Raw genomic sequence first — 25,942 nt, forward strand, 5'->3', positions numbered from 1 at the left:
CTGCGAAGCATAAAGGGTCAGCAAAAGGTGAAAGTTCATCAGGTAAATTAACGGACTACTTTTTGTGACCAGGTAAATTTATCACATTGCTTCATTTTCCATGGCCATTCAAAATAATAGTAATAGTAAATGAAGGTACACTCATGGCATCAAATATTTTATTTTAGTACATGGACATTCAAAAGAATGTTGGACATTTTTTATTTATTTATATATATATATGTTATGCTAATAGAGTGTCTTTTTCACTGTATTAAAGTTTGCATTCATAGTAACCCTGTTTGAACCCTATTATTCCTTTTTTTAAACTGTTCTTGTGTTCCTGGTGCCCAGTGCTCTGTAGTGCCGGCCAGAGGGCAACAGCTCAGAGAGGGAGTCGGCAGGGTGTGTGGGATCCAGAGTGATTCTACCTGCACGTTTCCTCACTCTGGAGACGTACAGGTCTTGGAGGGTGGGCAAGGGGTCACCAGTAATCCTCTCAGCAGTCCTGACCGTTCGGAGCTTGACAGAGGGGTCTTTTGCAGTGCAATGATTCGTGTACAGGGAGAAGAGCAGTGGAGAGAGAACACATCCCTGAGGAGCACCACTGTTAATAGTGAGGGTCCCGAATGTGAGTTTCCCCAGGCTCACTAGCTGCTGCCCATCTGTCAGAAAGCTGGTGATCCATCAATACATTTACAACCCAAGACAGTCTATATATATATATATATATATATATATATATATATATATATATATATATATATATATAAAGTAGGCCCCGATTCTAAATTAAATGCTATTGATCTTTTCCTGTGCACAATGTTATTGTAAATACATTTACAACCCAAGGCAGTCTAAAGATACTCATTTTAATTCATTCAATCCTGTCATGTTGACCTTTGCCCTATAGATAGATAGACAGACAGACAGAACAAATTATTGCAATTAATTTTCACAAGACAATGTTTCTGAAAATAATCTGTGATGGCAACAAATAATTTTTTTACAAATATGTGGAACATTTTTATTATATAAAGTATAAAAAAGAAATATTTTACAGTCCTTGGTTTGTGTACAAGTAAATTGCGTGTCTGTCTGTAATAGTTTTATTTGTTTTTTATTTCTATTGTTATTTGTACGTTGGAGCTATTTTGGAGTATTTTGGAAGATTGTAAACATGAAATGATGTCCATAGTTCTACAATTAAGACCTACATAAATTTGGCAATTAAAGAACATGCGACTTTTCAGTATTGTTTTCATATTTCTGGATTCCCACACTTTTTGACCATTTAATTTCCACAATGTTTCCATGACTTTTCCATTGTATTTTTTAAATGACTGTGTAAGGATTATAATAATTCCTATAAAATCGTTTTATAGAGTTTGTTCTATAAATCACACTCACAAAGAGCAATTTCCAACCAATGAAATATTGTAGAGTACAGCATAACTAGAAAACTGCATATTTACGAAAGAAATTTCCATGACTTTTTGAGATTCATCTAATTTCCATGACTTTTCCAGGCTTGGAAATCTGTTTTTAAAATTCCCTGATATTTCCACGACCATGAGAACCTTGATATTAAAGAGTAAATACACACTGTTCTTCTGTACCATAACTGCAATTCAGTACAGCTCAGACAAGTCAGTGTTAAATTGCCTCAAGACGGCATAAAATGCCTCTCATAGTCCGAGACACAGTTTTGCTCCACCCAATCCTCATCCTTTTCTTCTTCACCATCACCACCCTCCTCCTCCTCATCAGTGTCAACAACTTCACTGTAGTCCTTTGTCCAACCGCCATGCTCTGAAACGCTTCCACTCTTTGACTTCTCAGACTCCAGGCGCTGTATTCCATCTCTCTGCTTCTGATGGGGCTCCTCATCCACTAATTCAGTCTCTGAGGGATGGGTAGGTGTGGTGGGAGCAAGGTTCTCCAGGATCTCCAGCTCAGAGATCTTTAGAGATGATTCTGAGGTAGAACAGTAGCCAGGCCACACATGCTGGAAGCAAAGACATGAACGAATACACTTTGTGGTTAGTCGACATGTCCTGTGGTGTGACATGCTATACTCAATCTAAAATCATTTAAAACAGAATTCTGCTAATTTCTTTATAATTCCTAGGCATGCAGCATAGTAATGGAATATTTTTACATTGGCAGTTAGGCCAAAAAACTCACCTGAAAGTTTGCATGTTTAAACGATTTACTGTTTAAAGGGTCTGGAATCTTTGGAAAACACCATGTGGGTGAAAGTGTCCATAACCTGTATCATAAAACAGCAGGATGCAGATATAAGTTTATGAAAATATGTCTCATTTTCCAATAAAAAGCAATATGTAACAATAGCTATGTTTCCATCCAAGTTGCGAATTTGATTTATGAGAAAAACCATAATATCGCAAAAACAATGTGCGAATAAATCCGCTTTTCCATCCCATGTGTTCAAAAGAACAAAATCGTCACATCCGGGGAAATTTTAGCCACTGTGAGTCTTTTATTAATAAAATACTCACTGTTTAGATCACACAGATAAAACACTATAAAGAACTTTGTCTCAAAGTGGATACATTTTCTTTGCGCATTTTGGAGATTTTATTCGCATCTTGGTGTTTCCATACAGCAGTTTTTAAGCGATATCCCAAAATGCACATACAAAAACAAATGTTGATGGAAACATAGCTAGTGAAATGCAGACCGTAAACTGCAGTAGCTCTTACACTTTACATTCTTACTAAACAGTATGCGAGACCAACAATTAAGTGCACAATAGAATGATTTGTTGGAATGCAGAAATAACATAATTTCAATTTCATAGTTGAAGCTGGCCACTAGTGTATGTTGTTATCTGGTAAAAAGGCTGCCAGCTAAACTGTAACACTGAAAGAAGTATAAACATGACAGGCAATACTTACAGGAAAACAAAAGCAAAGAGTAGTATCAGGATAAACAATGGTAGGAGTATGATAATAGCCAACAGCACTGGGGTAACATAACCTGTGAGATTAAATGGAGAGACAGGTTTACATATATCTAGAAGAAGCTGAATTTCTGCCCCACAAATTGCATAAGAATGACCACAAAGACATTTTGAACATTTGAGCTCATGTTGTTTCATCAATATAGGCCTAGCACGGAGTGAAGGAAATGAAGAATTACCAGGTTCATCAGTGGTGGAGAAAGTGGTGATGCTTCTCACTCCCTCACCAGTGGAGGTCACAGCGCTGACCCAGGCATGGTACTGCTGAGCTGGCTGCAGTTCTAACAGCTGCACACTGGTTCTGTCACTGCTCACATTAACTCCTGTTACAATATCAATATATACAATATCATACAGATCTATATATTGACTGGTGTGATTAACTGCCCGATATTTGACCAATTAAAATATTCAATAATAATCATGCCTACTTGGCTGAAAAAGATATGTTTAAGCTCCCTCTTGACTAATTTCCAAAACCAAAATTTCAGAAACATACCCACCTGAAATTTTTGATTTTGTTAATACTTTTTCTGAGGAAAGATAAACAGAAATGATAATTAAAGTCACAATAGTAGATGCCATGAATTAATATTTACTGAGTAATCCACTATTTTGTAGAGCGGGATCAAATTGACAATTTTCGGCTCCGATTTTAGAGCAAAATTGCAGGGGCCGGTTGCACCAGCTATACGTACGTGACAACTTAGCCTAGTTGCGCCGTAAATGGGCACTTAAGGGGCTTTTCCACTGCATGGTATGGCTCAACTCGACTCTGCTCGCTTTTTTTTTTTTGGGGGGGGGGGGTACCAAAAAACTTTTTTTAGTACCACCACGGTCGAGGTTCCTAGCGAGCCGAGCCGATACTAAATGTGATGTCAAAACCCTGCAGATTACTGACTGGTCAGAGAGAATCTATAAGCTAGATGGCAGGTTAGCTTACCCTTGTGCGTCGTCTTTGAGCTAACACAGTGATGTCCTCGTCTGTGCTTTGGTGTATGATTTTTGCGGTATTTTGTCTTGCTGCCGTCAGCCTCTTTTGAAACAAAGTTTGTCGTCTTGCTGTGAAAAACAGCCACATGCCGAGAATCAAGAACACCATTCCTTCGATATCCTCCATTGCTCCTTTGTTGTGTGTTTGTGTCACGTTTAAGATGATGTCACGGCAGTAGAGGCAGCGTAACTATGACGATTTGCCTATAATCCCACACATGTTGAGGCGGCACTAAACTGCAGTGGAAAAGCATGCTCAGAAAAGTAAAGCGAGCAGAGTCGAGTCCAGTCGAGTCGAACCATAACGTGCAGTGGAAAAGTGCCATAAGTGGAGCCACATTGAGAGCCCCATATCTCTGAGAATGAAACCTATAGGGCCATAAAAATGAAGACACAACAAGGAAAGTTTGTTCTGAACCAGAATCTAAAAGGATATTAAGATGTCTTTAATACTTCTGGAGTTACAGGCACTCCAACTTTGGAACAACAACACAAAAATAGTGTTTTTTCCCATTTTTGAACACTTTGGTATATAATGCAACAAGAGGCGCTGAAATCAACTGATTTTACTAACAGAGCTAGCTATCTGTGTGTACAAATAATGATGCTGCCACCTTTCTAAGATTACTTTGTTGACCTGTAGTTTTGCTCCAAAATCATAGGTGATAATTGTCATTTTGACCTCCCTTTACAAAATCATGGATTACTCAGTAAATATCGATACATGGCATTTAATATTTTGGCTTATTATATAATTTATGTTTATCTTTTACCTTTACAAAAATGATCAAATACAAAATTTTGAGCTTGGGACCTCTGGTTAATTGACACGTAATGATCCTATTCCACAATCACAATTTCTTTCTCATTTTTTTATAGCAAAAATAAATAAATAAATAAATAAGTTGAGCACCGCCTTTAAAGCTATCATGCAGAACTTGTAAAAAAAAGGAGGTAACACCTGTGAATGAATCTTAAAATTCACATACATTCAAAACAGTTAATGTAAATTGTGTTCAATAGACATTAATCAGTCTATGCTGTTGAACTATTACTGTAGCTCTCACCACTGTACTTGCCACTGTTTCAAACTTTTAAAACACAGCTGTATCTTTTTATATTGTACATTTGTGTATAGTGTCCTCCTCTGTTACTTGTCTCATTGAGTCCCACTGAGTACTGGAGGATGACACCATTACTCTCATGCACAGGAATGGGAATCCACATCAGAGTGACAGATGAATGAGAGATGTTCTTCACATGGAACTGTGGGACTTCAGGGGGTACTGAAAAGGGGAAGATGGAGGTAAAAAGTGAAGTCTAGCTGACTAACAATCCTAATTACAAGAACTTGCATTTTCTAGCATGTTATTTTTACCCTAAGCTTCAAGAAAATCTTACAAAACATAATTTTAACCCTTATGTTGTGTTCCGGTCATTTTGACCCGGACAACTTTTTTTTTTTTTTTTTTACTTAATCCAATTGGAATAAAATTCCTTGACTTTGTTCATATATGGTATCTGAAAACCAAAAAATTTGGACCATTTTATTTACATTTTATTGGTTTTATTTCACTTTTTGTGTTCCCGGTCAAAAATGACCGGCCATTGGAAATGAATGGATTAGACTCTGAAATACAGAAATATTAAGTGTTCAGGAGCATCACAATCCTTCAGATGAGCACATATGTGGATGTGTAGTTGCACACACAAAGTCCTCGGACATGTACTTCTTACACCGCAGCATTGTGATTAAAACAAGTCCAAGCACAACCTAAAACGGCACATTTAATAAGTTATACTCGCAGATGAGCGCTGTAGCAAGCGTCTGTAAATGAGACGTGCATAAGCACAAGCACGCACATTCATAACACACACAAACCACCGCTGCACTCGCAGTCCGGTTGCTGGCACTAATAATACATCATGGATACAAAGATTAGGGTTTGTTTTGTTGTTCGTTACATGCAGTTTATCACCTCATTTTGGTTTAATGCATTATTACAGCTGTTAGAAGTTCATTATACTCTATCTGTGAGCAAGTCAACAGAATTACCTAAACACTGATATAAATGGGCAACATAATTTATGTAAGTGCATTAATATTTATTTCTCATTTAAATAAGCATCTGTAATACAGGCACATTCATGGTTCATGTTATATCCGTCAAAACTTAGCAGTCCAAATTCCAAGCTTTTAAATGACACCTATTTTAAAATGAGAAGCTTTTAATGAATTAGCTAGCAGATCCATGTTGAAGGGTGAAAAATTAAAACTTTTTTTATATCGGTTTTCGGTTTTGGTGTCGGCCAAAATGAGCTGTGAGTTATTGGTTATCGGAATCGGCCCAGAAATTCTATATCATTAATAGCATTTCTACTAACAATGAATATAATTGTTGTGATAACAAATTTGCAAATGATGATAACGAAACGGTTCTAATTTGTTAGCAAATTAAAAAGCATTATTTAAGAATTGGTTGGATCAGCTATATGCATTGTAAAGTCCAGACTCTAGGCTTTAAAATGACACCTATTTTGTTCAGATCAAGCAAGTGGTTATTAATTTATTACGTAATTATTATTATTTTTATTTTATTTTTCTGCAGGGAGTGACCCCACTGGCCCAGTTTATGCTCAGTTCAATAAATCATTCTATCAATAAAAAAAATATATTTTATAAAATGTGTTAAAAAACAAACCTGTCATAATTACTCAAAAAGAAGTTGATAAAAAGATCTAATGCAATATCTTGTTTTTATATATGCAATATGAGAGATATATAAACAATCTTATTGGGCCAGTCATTTCTGACAGGGAACACAAAATGTGTTAGCACAAAACAAACACAACACAAGGGTTAAACAACACCTGCACAGGTTGTTTTTATGTTTGCTGATTAAATGAGTAAATGTCTTATGAGTCTTGTAATGGAACACATTACATACCTCCTTGAAGTGTGTATGCAATTGCAGACTTGAGGAAAGTGCTGTGGTTATTGATGACGGCAAACAGTGATACATTATATGCAGTATAGTTCCTAAATTCACCTGTAGATGGAGACAAACTTAAAATCACTGAGACTAGGCAGACCTACAACTCTCTCACACACATTCACACACATTCACACGCCAAAAACCCACCTGTGAGTGTGACAGATCTCTGGGTTCTGTTTACTTTGACCCAGTTCAGGCAGGGAGTGTGAGGTAGTTCTACAGACATGTGCTGTACCACATACTCCAGAAGGCTCTCAGAGAATTGAGAAGGTTCTGACCATGTGACAAACAGCTTGTGGTTCTCTCCCATTACACTCAGATTCACCTCTGGTGTCGTCTGAGCTGCAGTGTAATATGACATAAATCTAACATAAGTAATGGATAATGTACAGTCAGCCTTAACACAGCCACTTACCAAATAAATGGACATGATATATGAATTTGTGTTGAAATTATTTTGACGTGAGAACAAAGAGACCATGAAGTGATACGAGAGATATGATATTAGCACAGAGCTAACTAGGAAATCGGTTACATTTATACAGTTAAGAGGTCATTATACCAAAAACATTGACAGCAGAAAGCAGTCATAGAACAATCAGAGTCAAGTAATCCACAGAGCTGTGTAATAAGTATAATAGAGCTGTTCAGCCGTGACATCAATTTGTGGGCAAGCCCAGAAGGCTAATTCACCTTGGGTTCCCTCTGGAATTTCCTATGGGTTTTTATAATGGGGCTTTTCAATTAAAATAAGATCTGTGGTAAACATTACTTGAAGATACTTGGCCATGTTGTTATACAACATCAATTACACAGTCATACCCCAATTGTGAATTTTGATGCCACCATGTTTAAAAAAATGTATGTTGCTAATGAGTTGCTAAATAAGGACTACAACTACCACAAGCATGAAAAACAACTGTACTCCATATCTAGCAATTTGTTAGCAACATACTTTTAAAATAACAAAACACTGTGGATTTAAAATTCACATTTGGGGCATGACTGTGTGTAATTTATGTTGTAGAACAAAACATTCAAGTATCTTAAAGTAATGTTTGACCACAGACCATATTTTAATCATAAATCCAAAACTATCATTATAAAAACCCATAGGAAAATCCCAAGGGAACCCATGGCTCGGGAATGCTTATTCTCTTCCGTGTTTTCAGACTACAACCTGAACAGCTCTTTTATTATACAAATATGACTGAGTAGCCAATAGGATTTCTATTTCTTTGCCGCATAAACATTTAAATGTTTCCGTCCTACTTAAAGGTGCGCTCACAAATGTTTTGAAGTATGTCGAAGTATGGCTTACACTGACACCTAGTGGCCTGGATGCTGCATCATTCAAACACAGTAGCTTTCAGTTACCAATGCCACTGTAGAAAATCACTATGCACATTAAACCAAGATTATTTTAATCCATGAATGAAAATGTCCAATAACAGGGCAGTTACTGAGATTAAGCAAGTAGTATTCAGTTGATGCTAACATGGCTGCCCCCATGAGAGCACCCCTGCTCTATGTAGAATAAAAACAGCTTTTATAAGGTTGCTGATATGACTGAACTCTTCATCTCACATGAGTGGTCATGATTTTATAAATGTTTCAAAATTATTATTAATTTCTTTAGAAGTTAATCTTTTTAAATTAGCAAAACAATTACTGAGTGCACCTTAAATCTGTCATATTGGTTCAATTCTATTCAACCTGAACTTCCAAATGTAATATTAATATAATTTAAATCTTAGATTTAAAGGTGAAGTGTGTATTTTTTTTCAATGGTAAAATGCTTCCTCCTATTCCAGTTGTGCAAAAACCACTATAAATTTGTTTTATACTGAAAAATGTGGTAACCTGCAATTGTTACCTTAAGGATTCAATTCTACTTGATCTAACTCTTAAAAATTACTTTCATCCGTGCAATTTAATTTGTCAGGTATATTTTGTCAGATTAAATAACATTTTTAAATTGAATAAAAACAGTTCATTTAGATGTTACCACAAGAAGCACATTTTTAGGCTACCTGACAATAATTTTTTTTACAGCATAGATTTGTAGGTTAACAACCCTAAAAAGTGTAAACACTGTGATTCTTTGGTGAAAGCAGTATGAGAGAGAAAATCGCTATTTGTGCAATTCCATTTTGTGCCACTATTATTAGAGAAATTACATACACATTACCTTTAATCATATAACATACCCATGACAGGAAACGCCATAAACGTGGGGTCAGACATCCCCATTGAAGTATTGGCTGACACAAAAACTCCCTTAACACCCGGCTGCAGTGGGAAATGTCTGAGCTGATGGCAGCCGTTTTCATCGGGATGCTGACTATCTGTGTCTCTCCGTTGCCTGGTAACCAGCTTGTTCTCCTTACCATTATCGAGCTTCAGCGTCACTACATAGTAATTAACCTCCCCTTTTGCCTGAGATGGGGGCATCTCCTGTGGAGAGCACAGAGACAAGACCAGAGGAGAGAATAATGTGAGACTAATGATGCTGTCACATTCTGACAGCTTGTTCATGATTGGTCCATTGAAAATGAACCAATTAGAATGATGCACTGTGGGAATTTACCTTCCAGAAGACATTACAGGAAGATGTGTTTGAATTAGGGGCACAGTCAGTCCAAACATCCAGCTGTCCAGTCGGTGCTGTAAAGAATAATAGAGATGCAGAATCAGCATTATTGACCATTAATATCATTCAGGTTAAGTTTGGAGTAGAACACTAGCATACTGCATGGTATACACTCACACCTGCCAACACTGGATTGTGAAAAATAGAGAGATTTTGTGGAGGGTATTTTGGTAAATAATTAATATATTTTTTTTCTTTCACCTGTACTTATTTTATGACTCAGTGTTTGTATTCATACGTTGTTGGATCTGTGTAATTTTGAACATCTTATTGAAAATTTATATTGAACTTCTGTTTTTTAAATAAAAAAAATCCACAGTTTTAGCACAATGTGTGGACTTTCCAGATGGTCCCTTACCACATCCTCCACAGTATTAGCGCGTTTCAGCACAATGTGTGGACTTTTTAGACAACCCCTTACCCACCATATGAAAAATTTCCGACATGTATCAATGTTAAATTAACAGTCTGAAACGACTTCACCGTGACACCATCTGACCAGCTTATGGGACATATCACGTCCCGTAGGCTATTGATTCGATTCGGGACACATCATTTCATATTTAAAAACAGTACAATCCCATAATCCCATGGGACAGGTGGCAACACTGTCTGGACGTCTAATACATTCTCATAAGCAAAGTGTGGATGCTGAAAATCATGAGTTTATCAGGAAAAATTGTAAATCGGGAGTACAGCGGGAGGAGGGGTGGAAAAACGGGAGAAACCCAGTAAAATCGGGAGTGTTGGCAGGTATGTATACTTTATACAACCAACTATTTAAAAAAAAAAGTAGTATATGAAACAGTATGCAATTTGCAACAGTGTTTTAAACACGTCACATGTCCTAAAAATGTTGCATTTTTAATTCACCAAGAAACTATTAGTTAGTTATCATTTCACTGATAAACACTGTTATTTTTCATTTTTAAATGAATGTTTCAGGTTCTATACAAGTTAAGCTCAATTGTCAGCATTTATTGCATAATGTTGATTACCACAAAAAATATTTGACTTGTCCCTCATTTATTTAAAAAAAAAAAAAAAAAAAATCCTGGTTACTGTGAGACACTTACAATGGAAGTGAATGGGGCCAGTCCATCAATTTTAAAATACACGTTTCAAAAGTATAGCCACAAGACATAAACATTATATCTGTTTACCTGATTTTAGTGTGATAAAATCACTTAATAACCTTACTAACCAATATTACAACTTCGTTGCTATGGCGACACAACACGATGAACCTTGTAAGCAATTTTATCACACTAAAATCATGTAGAACAGAGATTTTATGATGCTAAAGTCATGTTAAAATGTGTAATGTTTACATTTTGTAGCTATACTTTTGAAACTGTGTATTTTTACATTTATGGACTGACCCCATTCACTTCCACTGTAAGTGCCTTACTGTAACTGCGATTTTTGCCATACTGTAAGTAGTATGGTAGTATAGGAGTGGAATAGCTTAAGAATATACAGAAAACTTGAATTCGATCTTTCATGGACATCTTCAATAAAACAGTAAATATCACCCTGGAGTGCAATACAATGGGTTAAATGAATATAAGTGTGTGTGAGTGTATTTTTCTCTGACCTGCAGGGGGAGTTCTGACTGAATACACTGTACTCCAGTGACTCATAACTTCCTCCTCTCCACAGTGGCAGCGAACACGAAACTTGTACTCTGTGAATGGCTGCGGTTCCTCCAAAAGAAACGTGACTTGATAATCATCCACCTGCACAATAATATTTAATTGAGTCTCAGTCTGTTTGATGAACATTAACTAGGATATAAACTGACTATAATAGGTGACAAATCTCTCCTCAATAAAATATGATTCGCTTTAAAGGGATAGTTTCCCCAAAGTAAAAAATTCTGTCATCATTTTCTCACCTTCGTGTTGTTCCAAACCTGTATGACTTTTTTTCTTATACAGTAAACAAAATATTTTTTTTTTAACAAATATCCCATTCCGGTAAGTCCCGATTGAGGTAAATTGAGGTAAGCTCGTTGACAGTGGCATGCATGTTCACGCGAGAATTTGCATTGTTTAGCAGTCATGATGTCCCAATACCATTTTTTAGAACAAGTACAATACTTCCTTTTCGGTACTCACATATACCAATACCTGTTTTTTTTTTCTTTTTTGTTTTTTTTCTGAATTCCATAATATTTCAACAGTTTATATAAAAATAGGTGTCGAAATAAATGAATTCATTAAAACTTTAATCAAATGAATATAGAACTATTCATTTTCAACATTTGTTTTTATTATTATTATCAAATGAAGTGCTTTTATACAGAACCTCACAGCACAATCCAATATACAATACTGAAGTTATTTTTGGTCAAATAAAGTGCTGCACAACAGAGCATCACATATGTGAGATATTGCTTAAATATAATACAATTACTATTGATTTATTATTATTATCAGTAGTAGTATTACAGTAAATATTACATAACAATAAAGTAGTTATACATTTAAAGTGTGCTTTTATTTTGATGGAAGCTTTTATTTTGAAGTGTTTCTGTGTGTTTTTGATGGTAGCTTCCCACTTCCAGAAAAGCAGGTCGCTAAGTGACCCAATGTGATTATTAAACCCACAAAAGTTTGCTATTTAATTAAATAAATATGTAGTCTGTATGTGCCACACATTGCAAAGTGAATTAGCGTTCTGCTCGCTTTTATCTGCCACAAAAAGTGCGTGCGTTGCTCATGATGGTGTTTTCCGTGTATGGGCCAACAAGGTATAAGCTGCCGGCATCAGCACAACACCGGCTGCACATATCCACAAGCGTTCACATTTGAAGAGTGTAGCACATGGTAATTATATATTTATCTCATTAAATCGCAGCCTTTGCAGCTTAATAATCACACTAAGACATAATGTGATTTTAATTTGTGTGCTGAATGTTTAAGGAATTACATTTATACATCAGATGGTATATGGAGCATTTTTACAAGCACGAGTACATGAGTGGGGTATCGAACCCGATTCCGAGACCAGCATCGTTTCGGGACATTCCTATTTAGTGCTAAAACAATGCATGTTCTCACATGAACACACCAAATGGACAGAACAGGATATTCTTTTTTTTTTTTTTTTGTGTTCCGCATAAGAAAGAAAGTCATGTGGTTTTGGAATGACATGAGGGTGAGTAAATTATGACATCATTTTTATTTTTGGGTGAACTACCCCTTTATAAAACATGAATGCACTAACTTTATGGTCATGACAAGAATAAATCTATATTCAAGAAGCCAAATAAGCCAAAAATGTAACCAGTCAAGGAATAGAACCTCACACAGAATTAGCAAGCGCAAACAACCTGTAAGATTCACCTAGGCCCTTTTCATTTTAAGAAAATCAAATATCAATTGGCATCTAAGCATTTTAAAGTGGATGTGTGAATATTTTCATTAGTCGATACTTGTAGAACACCTCCAATCCTGCAATGTTGCACTGATTGTACATATTTTAGGCTGAATTTGCTGTGTACATAACATAAATTCACCAAATCACATCTTCTGAAAGAAGGAATGAACAATAGTGGGAACTGGCCCCCTAAAAATGTCATCAAGCCTGATGAAGAGTCTATGGCGAATTGAATTGAGACATTGCCCTAGTTTCTCCTCTACTCCTCCTACCTCAGTCCAATCCTTGTCTTCGAGCGCATGGTACTGCACTTGACACTTAATGTCAGAGAAACTCAACATTTCACAGTCCATCTCCCAAAAGATCTCCAGTGGCTGCGAGGTGTGGTTAGTAATGTAGGGGGCGTCTGGCCGTGCTTAGAAGAAAAAAATACAGAGGGTAAAGATATTAAAGCAAGCATAAGTAATGCAAAGTTTAATTCACTTTATTGACAATACTGGCAAAAGTATTGCACACATGATGGGGAAACACAGTGATGGTGCCCTAGGTGAGATCAGACATGACGCCCGATGCCTCAAAAAAAGTCTTATAGTTGCATATGTTGCACAGAAAGTTATGCCGGGTTCACACATCCTCTGTGAGCGTGGCGTGAGCGGGTGGTCACGTTGGACGTTCACATTTGCCGTGTCTCTTCCGTGAGAAACAGCAGCGCCTATGTGCAGAAAATAAAGTTATCTATGGGGTTTTTTGTATTCAAAAATTCATAATAAGTTGAGGTTTTTGCTGCTTCAAGGACAACAGCGGGCAGTCATGTTCACTTCATCTTTATCAGCACACTTGGTTGTGATTGGTTAATGTTGTGTCAATACTGTACACCTACAGTGCATCCGGAAAGTATTCACAGCACTTCACTTTTTCCACATTTTGTTATGTTACAGCCTTATTCCAAAATGGATAAAATTTATTATTTTCTTCAAAACTCTACAAACAATACCCCACAATGATAACGTGAAAGTAGTTTGTTTAAAATCTTTGCAAATTTATTAAAAATAAAAAATGAAAAAAATAAATAAATAAAATCACATGTACATAAGTATTCACAGCCTTTGCTCAATACTTTGTTGAAGCACCTTTGGCACCAATTACAGCCTCAAGTCTTTTTGAGTATGATGCTACAAGCTTGGCACACCTATTTTTGGGCAGTTTCTCCCATTCTTCTTTGCAGGACCTCTCAAGCTCCATCAGGTTGGATGGGGAGCGTCGGTGCACAGACATTTTCAGATCTCTCCAGAGATGTTCAATCGGGTTCAAGTCTGGGCTCTGGCTGGGCCACTCAAGGACATTCACAGAGTTGTCCCGTAGCCACTCCTTTGTTATCTTGGCTGTGTGCTTAGGGTTGTTGTCCTGCTGGAAGATGAACCTTCGCCCCAGTCTGAGGTCCAGAACGCTCTGGAGCAGGTTTTCATCAAGGATGTCTCTGTACATTGCTGCATTCATCTTTCCCTCGATCCTGACTAGTCTCCCAGTTCCTGCCGCTGAAAAACATCCCCACAGCATGATGCTGCCACCACCATGCTTCACTGTAGGGATGGTATTGGCCAGGTGATGAGCGGTGCCTGGTTTCCTCCAGACATGACGCTTGCCATTCAGGCCAAAGAGTTCAATCTTTGTTTCTCATGGTCTGAGAGTCCTTCAGGTGCCTTTTGGCAAACTCCAGGCGGGCTGTCATGTGTCTTTTACTGAGGAGTGGCTTCCGTCTGGCCACTCTACCATACAGGCCTGATTGGTGGAGTGCTGCACAGATGGTTGTTCTTCTGGAAGGTCCTACTTTCTCCACAGAGAAATGCTGGAGCTCTGTCAGAGTGACCATCAGGTTCTTGGTCACCTCCCTGACTAAGGCCCTTCTCCCCTGATCGCTCAGTCTGGCCAGGCGGCCAGCTCTAGGAAGAGTCCTGGTGGTTCCAAACTTCTTCCATTTATGGATGATGGAGGCCACTGTGCTCACTGGGACCTTCAATGCTGCAGACATTTTTCTGTACCCTTCCCCAGATCTGTGCCTTGATACAATCCTGTCTCGGAGGTCTACAGACAAGTCCTTGGACTTCATGGCTTGGTTTGTGTTCTGACATGCACTGTTAACTGTGGGACCTTATATAGACAGGTGTGTGCCTTTCCAAATCATGTCCAATCAACTGAATTTACCACAGGTGGACTCCAATCAAGTTGTAGAAACATCTCAAGGATGATCAGTGGAAACAGGATGCACCTGAGCTCAATTTTGAGTGTTATGGCAAAGGCTGTGAATACTTATGTACATGTGATTTTTTTCGTTTTTTATTTTTAATAAATTTGCAAAGATTTCAAACAAACTTCTTTCACGTTGTCATTATGGGGTATTGTTTGTAGAATTTTGAGGAAAATAATGAATTTAATCCATTTTGGAATAAGGCTGTAACATAACAAAATGTGGAAAAAGTGAAGCGCTACTTTCCGGATGCACTGTATATACACAGAATGGTAAAAGGTCCGGTAGTTTATTAATTCTTTCCATTATTTATTAAGTTATTTTATTGAGTTTACTTGCATGCAGACATATACATAGTAGTGTACTATAGGTTCGGTTTGAATCATTTTGATTTGCTTTTGTGTCCTTTCTATAATCTCCTGATTATTTTAGTGTTGTACTGCACCCAGAGCCGCTGAGCTCAGCATGAGCCACGCAGAAAAAATAGGCTCAATGACGAAACTATCAGCTCACTGCCACGTCTTGGACACTTCTGGGACGCATCACCTCACGACTCACGGTTGCAGTGTGAAAGGTGTAATCTGTTAATATGGGCACCGAAACGAAAACGTGCCGCTCACACCTCGCTCACAGAGGATGTATGAACCCGGCGTTAGTAAGTTTGTGAGAGAGTAAAAGTGGCTTACTGATATATCCTGTGTTGAACACAGACACTTCAGACTGTGCAGAACCCAGCAGGTTTTTTGCAGTGACCCACACTCCAATGTCAGTGTTTTTCATATACTCTGCTCGTTTTATGACTCCATTCTCACTATCACTCTCTCTGGAGTTAACATTCCTGTATATAAACACACACACACACACACACACACACACACAGTTAGCTGGTCACATACATGAGCATGCATAATGTAATGGTAGTGTTATTAAGACAACACTTGTGACATACTCATCACAATCTTGCCAGTGTAGGATGTAAATAGTTGGAATCATTGGCTCATTGGATCTTTCCCAAGAGCAATGAATGTCTCCTTCCTCCAAGTCTTCTATAGAACAGTCGGGCCGGGATGGGGGAAATGGGGGATCTGTAAACAATGGAAGAACGTTAATCATTTAGGAAAGAAGGGAGGAGCAGAAAGCCATAAACACAGTGTACTGCAAGAGCACAATTATTTTTCAGAGGACAGAAAACAGGAAGTCATGTGGGTAAATTTGCGAAAGTAAGCCACCAGGGCGCACACTTCCTTTCCATCTTATTTTGGACAATGATTTCATGCATATGCATTTCTTAAAGGAACCTTCCGGGTTTAAAACAAATTAAGCTCCATTGATAGCATCTGTGACATGTTGTTGCTGATCACCAAAGAAAATAATTTCTTGTCCCTCCGTTTGTAAGAACAAACAAAAATGGTGTTTACGGTGATGCACTAACAATGGAAGTCTATGGGGCAAGACATTCCAAAAAGTTTTAAGCAAATATGTGAAACTCGTATTTTTGTTAAAACACTTGTATTAATTATATCGCACAAGAATGTGCGTTATTTGAGCTGTAAATTTGTCTAAATCATGCTTTTATTTAAAAAAACAAACAAAAAACATGCTTTTATTAAAAAAAAAACACTAATTTGTTTGTGGGTGGATTTTTCTCTTTTTGTACCTTTTACGTATCGTGTGAACGATATTGTGTTCGGCAGCTTTACTTGTTAATACCATTGAATATAACTCTGAACAGGTGCTAGCAAGCAATTTTTTCACACTAGTATCATAATACTTCTACTTTCGAAATAGTATGTATTTCAACAGTTATCCTAGTGCAGTGGCTTGCCCCATAGATTTCTATTGTAAGTGCATAACTTCACACATATTTTTCCTTTAACCCTTGAAGGGCCTTCCGGGTCAATTTGACCCGTTTCAGATTTTAACACCGATTTACATCAACTGAACTTTAACTTTTCGGCCTGAAACTTCATGACATCCTCTAAGGAGGTGATCTGAACCTGATGATGTAAAAATGACTAATTTTATGTTTTAAAAGGAAGATATAAAAAAGTCCCTTCGTAAATTCTCCAGGTCAATTTGACCCGGTTAATATAAAGACTTGCAAGAAAGGTGCAAAACGGTAGTACAGTTCCAAAAAGTACACTCATACTCATAATTGCATGCACACAGCCTCTCCCCACACACATATTCATACATTCTGCTGTTGTGCTCCATTGATTACCTCCCTCTTCATACCTCAAACACTCTCCATACACATATGCACTCTCACACACATGCATTGTACATAGATACAAAGATACGTACACACACACAAAACGTTTTTACACACACGAATGCGATTCATGTGTTTGAAGACAAATAAAATGATATAGATCAGACATTTTTGGTGGGGGAAAAAAAGTTGAAAAAAAATGCAAATGAAAGTTTCTTAGGAGAAAAAAAATAGGACTCATTGTTTTTTATTTAAATAAAAATATTTGACTTACTATCCATAAAATGCCTGAAATATGCATTAGGAAATTTGCAATAAGTAGCTTAGTGAGTTATGATCAGTTGTTGGTGGAAAATTGGTAAGTTCAGATGTTGAGTTGTAATTAATAATGGCGGGTCATTTTGACCCGGTGAGGTCTACAGTGCAACCTGATTGTCAGCAACAAGGAAGGGTCAAGGGATGAATTGAAATTATTTTCTGTGATAATTTATTGAGCTACATATTGATGATGAACACAGAACATTCCTTTAAGTTGCAAAAACAGTCATAAAATTATTGGAAGTACCGTATATGTTATCAGATATGATTTAACTATGATACTCACAGCCTCCTCTTCCAGTGACACGGCAAGGTTCATCTTTATTGTCCTGGCACACAAGCTTGCAGTCAATATTTACGAGATGTTCTGATGCAACAGGAATGTGAATAGTTTTTATGGTGTTGGCACAGGCACTGGGTAAGTAATGTGTCTGTTCGTGCATGATAATATAAAGCTGGCAGAGTTCACAACGATCTGTGCTTCCCTGTGCACTGGTGTTGCACACAACAGCCACATTTTCCACCACAGGAAGAGCTTGATTCCACCAACAGTTTACATCCACTACCAATGAGGCTGAACCCATAAAAAAGACAAAGAAGGAGGATAAGAACAACTTGGGACAAGAATACAGAACATACAAGACTATACCATTTCAACTGAATAAACAAAGTTTGGAATTCTACAAGCACACATAATTGCTTTAACAACAAATATACAACAAGAATTGTTCAAATTTGTATTCAGTGAACTTATATGTGAGTCTTTAATGTTTTGCTAAAGCTAATGGAAAAAAATACTATTCTATTTAAAGTCAGTGGCCCCAATAAGTATGTGTCACACTTGAGCCATACTTTAAAAATATCTGAATACCACTGCATTAGATAACAAAACATCAAAGCAAATGCCATCTTAAATGATACCAGACCTTTTCCAAGTACTGACTTTATTTAATTTATTTATTTATTTTTTGTTGACATTTTGCATTTACTTTAAACCAAACCGGACGAAGTTCACCAAGCAGATTCACTTCATTAAATTAACCATAGCCATGTTCTACAGACGTTTGATTAAGAAAAAAAAGTGTCCAAATACTTCTTAAATTCATTTAGAAATATTGTTTTAAAATGTAAAAGATGATATATATATATATATATAATAAAAATAATTTTTTTCATGGAATGGTATGTTTGAAAATTGGTCTTTTATTTATTTATTTATTAAATTGCACTTGGTTTGATATATTGTTATTTAATGCAATGACATTTATACATTTTTAATTGTGATTACTCAAGTGTCCTAGTACTTTTGGGGCCACTTTATGTATATCTTATACGTTATTACATACTTATACTGAGTTGGCTGAAATACTGCAAAAGAAAACACTTTCTCACCTTGAGAGCATATCCACATGTGTAGAAGTATAAGCAAATATAAGTTCACATTGTCCCATCCCATGCTCACTGCATTCGCACACGTGAAAATTCCAGTATAACTCAACGTACCCTTAACTTCACACGAGCAATTACACCATCACGGGAAACCCGAGCTCAGTGTTTGTTTCGCAACAATGTAAGCATCGCTGATTCACAAACGTTTTCCGCTATTTTCCTCTGTTGTCTTCTTCTCAAATATCCGTCAATAACAACAAAGTCAATACGTCATCTTTCTATCCACTGGTGCATGCATTTTCTATTTCCTGGAAGAATATTCCCTCATGGTTTCTTGTTTATAGAAAAGTACATTTTACCCTATTAAGTCGCAACCATCGCGCTCGTGCGGCTTCGAAATTGTTGAACATTAACACGCCTGCCCTGTAACAGACCCTGGACACTAGTGTGTATTACCAGAAGTCTCCGCCTACATGTCGCTTGCCTAAAGCGCCGGTGACCAATCAGATCAAACATGACCCTATTCCTCCAATGAAATTCACTTTAGGGGAAACTGTATGGGGGTCCCCTATCCCAGGGGTTGTCAAACTTTATGAGGCCAAGGACCCCAAATTTGATAATCCCCTTATGAGGGACCCCCCTGTGTGAGAAAAGTAGGAAACATGACATTATAAAGACTTCCTGTTTGCAAAATTAAACATTGTTTAAAAATTGTCATTGTACAAGCCAACTGGCATTGTAATGCCAAAGCTCATTATTAAAATATTGGAAAATATTTACTTTTTTTTTTTTATCCCCTTTTCTCCACATTTGGAATGCCCAATTCCCACTACTTAGTAGGTCCTTGTGGTGGCACGGTTACTCACCTCAATCCGGGTGGCGGAGGACAAGTCTCAGTTGCTTCGGCTTCTGAGACCATCAATCCGTGCATCTTATCATGTGACTCGTCGTGCATGACACCGCGGAGACTCACAGCATGTGGAGGCTCATGCTACTCTTTGCGATCCACGCACAACTCACCATGCGCCCCATTGAGAGCGAGAACCACTAATCGCGACCACGTGGAGGTTACCCCATGTGACTCTACGCTCCCTAGCAACCGGGCCAATTTGGTTGCTTAGGCAACCTGGCTGGAGTCACTCAGCACACCCTGGATTCGAACTCGTGACTCTAGGGGTGGTAGTCAGCGTCAATACTTGCCTGGCTACCCAGGCCCCCGAAAATATTTACTTCTTAAGTTGTCAGCGTATCTTTCTTATGCAGGTGTAATGTTAGCTGTACTGTATAAACCTTAAGAGAAACATTTTCAATTCAATAAAAAAAAAAAAAAAGAATATAATAAAATAATATTTTATTTTTAAATATTTATTTATAGCGAAAAGCGCTATATAAATAAATTTTGCAAAAGTATACAATAAAACAATTAAAATTGTTTCAAAGCAGTTTTATAGAGAATAGTGAATTACAACCCTTATTTCTTACAATTAAGATAATGAAAAATGTGATTACTGAAAAAAAAAAAGAATTGTGGTGAAGTAACAGAAAAAGTATTTTACTTATACTGAATAAGTTAAAGTGTGAACTTGAAGATATTAAGTAAATTCTACATTCAAACATGTAAAAATGAATGCTCTAGCTTATAAAGTAAATATTATTTTATTTATGAGTCATAAGTCGTTTGAATCTTATAAGTCATATTTATTTGCTAGTTTTGATTAAATTTCACTGGTAAATAAAATTAGTAAATTTGACTTAGCTTTTTTGAAGCTGGTGCTCCCAGCATTCACTGGGCTTGACGTTCTAATTACATGTTCATTTGAAATTTACTAAGTTTATTTAAGTACCTTGTATATCGGGGCCTGGGAATCTCTGTGAGTAAAGATGCTGACTACCACCCCTGGAGTCATGAGATTGAATCCAGGGTGTGCTCCAGTGACTCCAGCCAGGTTTCCTATGCAACCAAATTGGCCCGGCTGCTAGGGTGAGTAAAGTCACATGGGGTAACTTGTTCATGGTCGCTATATTGTAGTTCCTTCTCGGTGGGGCGCGTGGCGAGTTGTGCGTGGATGCTGCGGAGAATAGCGTGAGCCTCCACACGCCCTATGTCTCCGCGGTAGCGTGCTCAACCAGCCACGTGATAAGATGCGTGGATTGACGGTCTCAGACACGGAGGCAACTGAGATTCGTCCTCCGCCACCTGGATTGAGGTGAGTAACAATGCCACCAGGAGGACCTAGAGCACATTGGGAATTGGGCATTCCAAATTGGGGAGAAAAAGGGAGAAAATCCCCCCCCCCAAAAAAGAAAAAAATTGCTTGTATATCACATTTGTAAGTAAAATTAACTCTATTTACTAAAATTTTCTAAAAAGAGTACAATGTACTCACTCACTTTAATCAATATTATGTTATTTAGATTTTCTTAGAAAAAATGTGTGCAAAAACTTACAAAATTAAGTAAATCTTGCAAATAATGTTTTTCAGTGAAATTAACAGGAAATGTTGCAGCCTTCTCTGAAGCGGTTATTTTGATTAAGCATCATCCTAATTTGTTAATCAAAAGAGCAATATATATACATTTTTATATACATTTTTTCATTGACACAACCTTCCGTTATTATTTGTTTTCACACAAGCTATGTTGCTGTATTTAATAAACATAACTCTTTTATTTTTAATCATGATACACTATCTTTTTTTAAAACATACATTTTCCTTAATGGGGGCCTTTAGCCCCATTGTACCCTTTGTCTTCATTTCTAAACATTTCTTCATCATTTTACATCACAACTTTTTTGTTTTACATTTTTTAAGTCCTAAAACTGATTTATTTCCAGATTTAAATGTGGTCTCAGGCTTTTGGACCCCACTGTATACTTATTCACAATTCAGCACAAACCAATTCAATACAAATGAATGCAAATAATCATGTTTATTCAAGAATACAATACACTCTGGTTGAATACAGAATACAGTGAAATGAATTCAAACTACAAAACATTATAAAATTAGTATTTAAATAAACTAAAACATGGGAGTTCAATGCAATAAAACAATTTGCACGCCTTAAGCACAATAAATGAACAGAAAGAAAACGTTAACACAGAGAAAGCACATACACACGTTCTCTCTCTCATTCATTCCATTAAGTAGATTAGTCTCAACAAAGGGAGCTGATCTCTCCTTTGCTGCAACCCCACTTGCAGCAGGCGTTGGACAGTCCCACCACTACATCTCGTCCCTTCCTGTCAACGGTACGCAACGCTTCAAGCACTTCCTGTGAAATGAGTGAGCGTGCAGGTCTGCTGAACTCAATGCCTTCTTGTTCACTTTGTACCACCGACAGAGCTTTAGGGTCAGAGGTATGCTGAGAGGATGAGGAACCAGTATGCAGCATCCAGCTCTCTGCAGCATTATTGTCATCTGAGTTGAATAAGTCCAGTATTTCATCTGTGCGACAAAACAAACATTCAATATAATATACAGCTGTTAAAAAAGGTATGGATCGCAATAATTTATGCTATTGCAATATATAAACTACCAGTGAAAAGTCTGAAGACGCTTGACTGAATTTGTTGCTCATGATCTTGAAAAACCTTTTGATCTAAAGGTTTATGATTGAAAGCTTTGAATTATTTTTGTAGGCAAATCTAAATTTCACAAAGGTTTTACGAAACATGACCAGTGAAATGTCACAATAAAACTCATGCATATGTTTTAGGTCTCAAGCACTAACCTGTGTTTGTTAAGGAGCGTTTCCACCGAGAGCCTCCACAGGTGAAGATGACAGCGCGGATGAACTCCCGGCCGCATAATTTCACTCCATACGAAGGGTTGTTCAATGACTCTACTCCAGCCAGCAGCAGACACACTGCAAGTGCTGTGGTTTTCCACATCATGCTGGGAGCACAGATTCACTGAGAGCAGAGGCTGATATTCAGAAGCTGTTTTCCTGCTGGTGTGGTTCCAGATGTCTGTTTGATGCAAAGTTCTGTGATTGGTCCCAGGTCCCTGGTCCGGCTTATATAGAGATGAAGGGGGCCACATGTTCAAACACCCCCCAACAGGCTCTGAAGTCAGAGATAACACAGTAAGATAAGGCCCAAGACCTTTCTGGAAACAACTACACGGAAGGTGAAGGTATAAGTATGAAAGGTGTAAGGTAGCATTGTGATATGAAGTACTATTTTCCAATTTAAATTGATGAATCATATTTATAGCACTATACTCATGTAAGTGTATTGCTGGTGTGAGTTTATGGACCATCACTGATTTATATACAATTAATATGATTTTGACAGTAGTATATTGTAGATTAAAAAGTACTGTAATGTTTACCACAGACCTTATTTTACTCATAAATCCAAAAATTCAGGAAAATACAGAGGGAACCCATGGCTCGAAAATGTTAATTCTCTTCTATTTTTTGGACTACAACCTGAACAGCTCTTGTGGCCCCTAAATAGGCACGCATCTCTCCTTCAACGTAAGTCTGCTCATGTTTATTTTTATTCACCTGTTTGATCATCCATCAGGCAACATCTTATTAATCATAATAGCAACAGAGTAAGGGGTTTGTTCATGTCCTGAAGTCTGAACAATTGTAAAGCTACGCTAATAGTAAAGCTACTGCACAAAAGTTCACCCGAATGCTTGTTTTACCTCCATTTTAGTTTATCACATAAACTTTACATAATTTGTTTTTCCTTTTTGCAGACAACGTGACGATTATAAGGGGTAAGGGTTAAGAGACACAAAGAGATGTAGCGAACATGGCATTTTCAAAGTGTGATAACACAGTCCATTGCACATGGGTTATCTCTGTAACCACATGGACAAAGGTCCCCAATATCCCAAATGACAACAGAATAATGCATTTTTAATGAATGTGATGATAACTGTGACAACAGCAGCATGACATTTTGGGAGACATTAAAAGTGTTTGACGTTTTTTCATACAGGGATGGAATACACATAAGACTTCTCAAGAATAAACACTGCATATTAATTATTTTAAAAAGCATATTTTATTTGAAACATATATATATTTTTTTTATGAAAGCCCATTTCCACCATTTTTTTAATTTTTTTATTTAGTAAGTCATAATTATGAGATACAAATTCATAATTTTGAGATAAAAGGTCAAAATTATGAGATACAATGTCATAAATCGGAGATAAAAAGTCATAATTATGACATAAAAAGTCATAAATCGGAGATAAAAAGTCAAAATTATGATATTAAAAAGTCAGTTATGGGATACTAAATCATAATTATGAAATAAAAAATCAGTTATGAGATACTACAGTTGTGCTCAAAAGTTTGCATACCCTTGGAGAATTGGTAATATATGTACCATTTATAAAGAAAACATGAGTGAACAAGCAAAACACATTTCTTTTATTTCTTATGGGATTCATATTCAGCTGTAGGTTATAACAGAATGGCACAATCATAAAACAAAACATGGCAACAAAGAAAAAAATGAAATGACCCCTGTTCAAAAGTCTTCATACCCTTAGTTCTTAATACTGTGTATTGCCCCCTTTAGCATCAATGACAGTGTGCAGTCTTTTGTAATAGTTGTCTATGAGTCCCCAAATTCTTGCAGGTGGTATAGCTGCCCATTCGTCTTGGCAAAATGCCTCCAGGTCATGCAAAGTCTTTGGTCGTCTTGCATGAACCGCACGTTTGAGATCTCCCCAGAGTGGCTCGATGATATTAAGGTCAGGAGACTGTGATGGCCACTCCAGAACCTTCACCTTTTTCTGCTGTAACCACTGGAGGGTCAACTTGGCCTTGTGCTTAGGGTCATTGTCGTGCTGGAAAGTCCAAGAGCGTCCCATGCACAGCTTTAGTGCAGAAGAATGCAAATTGTCTGCCAGTATTTTCTGATAACATGCCGCATTCATCTTGTCATCAATTTTCACAAGATTCCCCGTGCCTTTAGAGCTCACACACCCCCAAAACATCAGTGAGCCACCACCATGCTTCACAGTGGAGATGGTATTCTTTTCACTATAGGCCTTGTTGACCCCTCTCCAAACATAGCGCTTATGGTTGTGACCACAAAGCTCTATTTTGGTCTCGTCACTCCAAATTACAGTGTGCCAGAAGCTGTGAGGCGTGTCAAGGTGTTGTCGGGCATATTGTAACCAGACTTTTTTGTGGCATTGCCGCAGTAAAGCCTTCTTTCTGGCAACTCGACCATGCAGCTCAATGTTTGTTCAAGTATCGTCGTATTGTGCTCCTTGAAACAACCACACCGTCTTTTTCCAGAGCAGCCTGAATTTCTCCTGAGGTTACCTGTGGGTTTTTCTTTGTATCCCGAACAATTCTTCTGGCAGTTGTGGCTGAAATCTTTCTTGGTCTACCTGACCTTGGCTTGGTATCAAGAGATCCCCGAATTTTCCACTTCTTAATAAGTAACTGAACAGTACTGACTGGCATTTTCAAGCTTTTTATATCCTTTTCCATCTTTATAAAGTTCCATTACCTTGTTACGCAGGTCTTTTGACAGTTCTTTTCTGCTCCTCATGGCTCAGAATCTAGCCTGCTCAATGCATCCACGTGAGAGCTAACAAACTCATTGACTATTTATACACAGACACTAATTGTAATTTAAAAAGCCACAGGTGTGGGAAATTAACCTTTAATTGCCATTTAAACCTGTGTGTGTCACCTTGTGTGTCTGTAACAAGGCCAAACATTCAAAGGTATGTAAACTTTTGATCAGGGCCATTTGGGTGATTTCTGTTATTATGATTTAAAAAGGAGCCAAACAACT

At 37.3% G+C, this 25,942-nt stretch overlaps 2 protein-coding genes across 3 annotated transcripts; both read right to left on the reverse strand.

Annotated features, from left to right (window-relative positions):
- Nucleotides 1-144: 144 nt before the first annotated feature.
- Nucleotides 145-19,588, reverse strand: LOC127450016 (interleukin-12 receptor subunit beta-2-like). 2 transcript variants are annotated; one of them, XM_051713713.1, is made up of 16 exons: nucleotides 19,159-19,588; nucleotides 18,053-18,340; nucleotides 16,186-16,321; nucleotides 15,923-16,074; nucleotides 13,264-13,406; nucleotides 11,205-11,346; nucleotides 9,545-9,621; nucleotides 9,165-9,411; nucleotides 7,102-7,296; nucleotides 6,907-7,008; nucleotides 5,113-5,244; nucleotides 3,469-3,498; nucleotides 3,145-3,288; nucleotides 2,901-2,982; nucleotides 2,167-2,251; nucleotides 145-1,987 (listed from the first exon to the last, which is right to left on the reverse strand). In XM_051713713.1, the coding sequence occupies exons 1-16, from the start codon at nucleotides 19,220-19,222 to the stop codon at nucleotides 1,646-1,648; spliced, it is 2,361 nt and encodes a 786-aa protein (XP_051569673.1). In that variant the 5' UTR covers nucleotides 19,223-19,588; the 3' UTR covers nucleotides 145-1,645. The 2 variants fall into 2 exon arrangements, with proteins under 2 accessions (XP_051569673.1, XP_051569674.1); XM_051713714.1 differs by lacking the exon at nucleotides 3,469-3,498.
- Nucleotides 19,589-22,112: 2,524 nt separating this feature from the next.
- On the reverse strand, nucleotides 22,113-23,721 carry rln3a (relaxin 3a). The gene is made up of 3 exons (XM_051713760.1): nucleotides 23,500-23,721; nucleotides 22,891-23,224; nucleotides 22,113-22,604 (listed from the first exon to the last, which is right to left on the reverse strand). Exons 2-3 carry the CDS (start codon nucleotides 23,051-23,053, stop codon nucleotides 22,315-22,317), a joined length of 453 nt encoding a protein of 150 aa, XP_051569720.1. The 5' UTR covers nucleotides 23,054-23,224; nucleotides 23,500-23,721; the 3' UTR covers nucleotides 22,113-22,314.
- Nucleotides 23,722-25,942: the final 2,221 nt, after the last annotated feature.

The sequence above is a fragment of the Myxocyprinus asiaticus genome, chromosome 13, assembly GCF_019703515.2.
Source record: "Myxocyprinus asiaticus isolate MX2 ecotype Aquarium Trade chromosome 13, UBuf_Myxa_2, whole genome shotgun sequence".
NCBI lineage: Eukaryota > Metazoa > Chordata > Actinopteri > Cypriniformes > Catostomidae > Myxocyprinus > Myxocyprinus asiaticus.

Bases quoted from the DNA above. Each gene is read 5' to 3' on its own strand.
- LOC127450016 (XM_051713713.1), bottom strand. From the start codon at position 19,222: ATGGGATGGGACAATGTGAACTTATATTTGCTTATACTTCTACACATG. The intron at 2,983-3,144 runs GTAATTCTTCAT...TTAATCTCACAG, and splicing joins CTCCACCACTGATGAACCTG to GTTATGTTACCCCAGTGCTG. The intron at 2,252-2,900 runs GTAAGTATTGCC...TTTATGATACAG, and splicing joins CTCTTTGCTTTTGTTTTCCT to GTTATGGACACTTTCACCCA.
- rln3a (XM_051713760.1), bottom strand. From the start codon at position 23,053: ATGATGTGGAAAACCACAGCACTTGCAGTGTGTCTGCTGCTGGCTGGA. The intron at 22,605-22,890 runs GTTAGTGCTTGA...TTTGTCGCACAG, and splicing joins ACGCTCCTTAACAAACACAG to ATGAAATACTGGACTTATTC.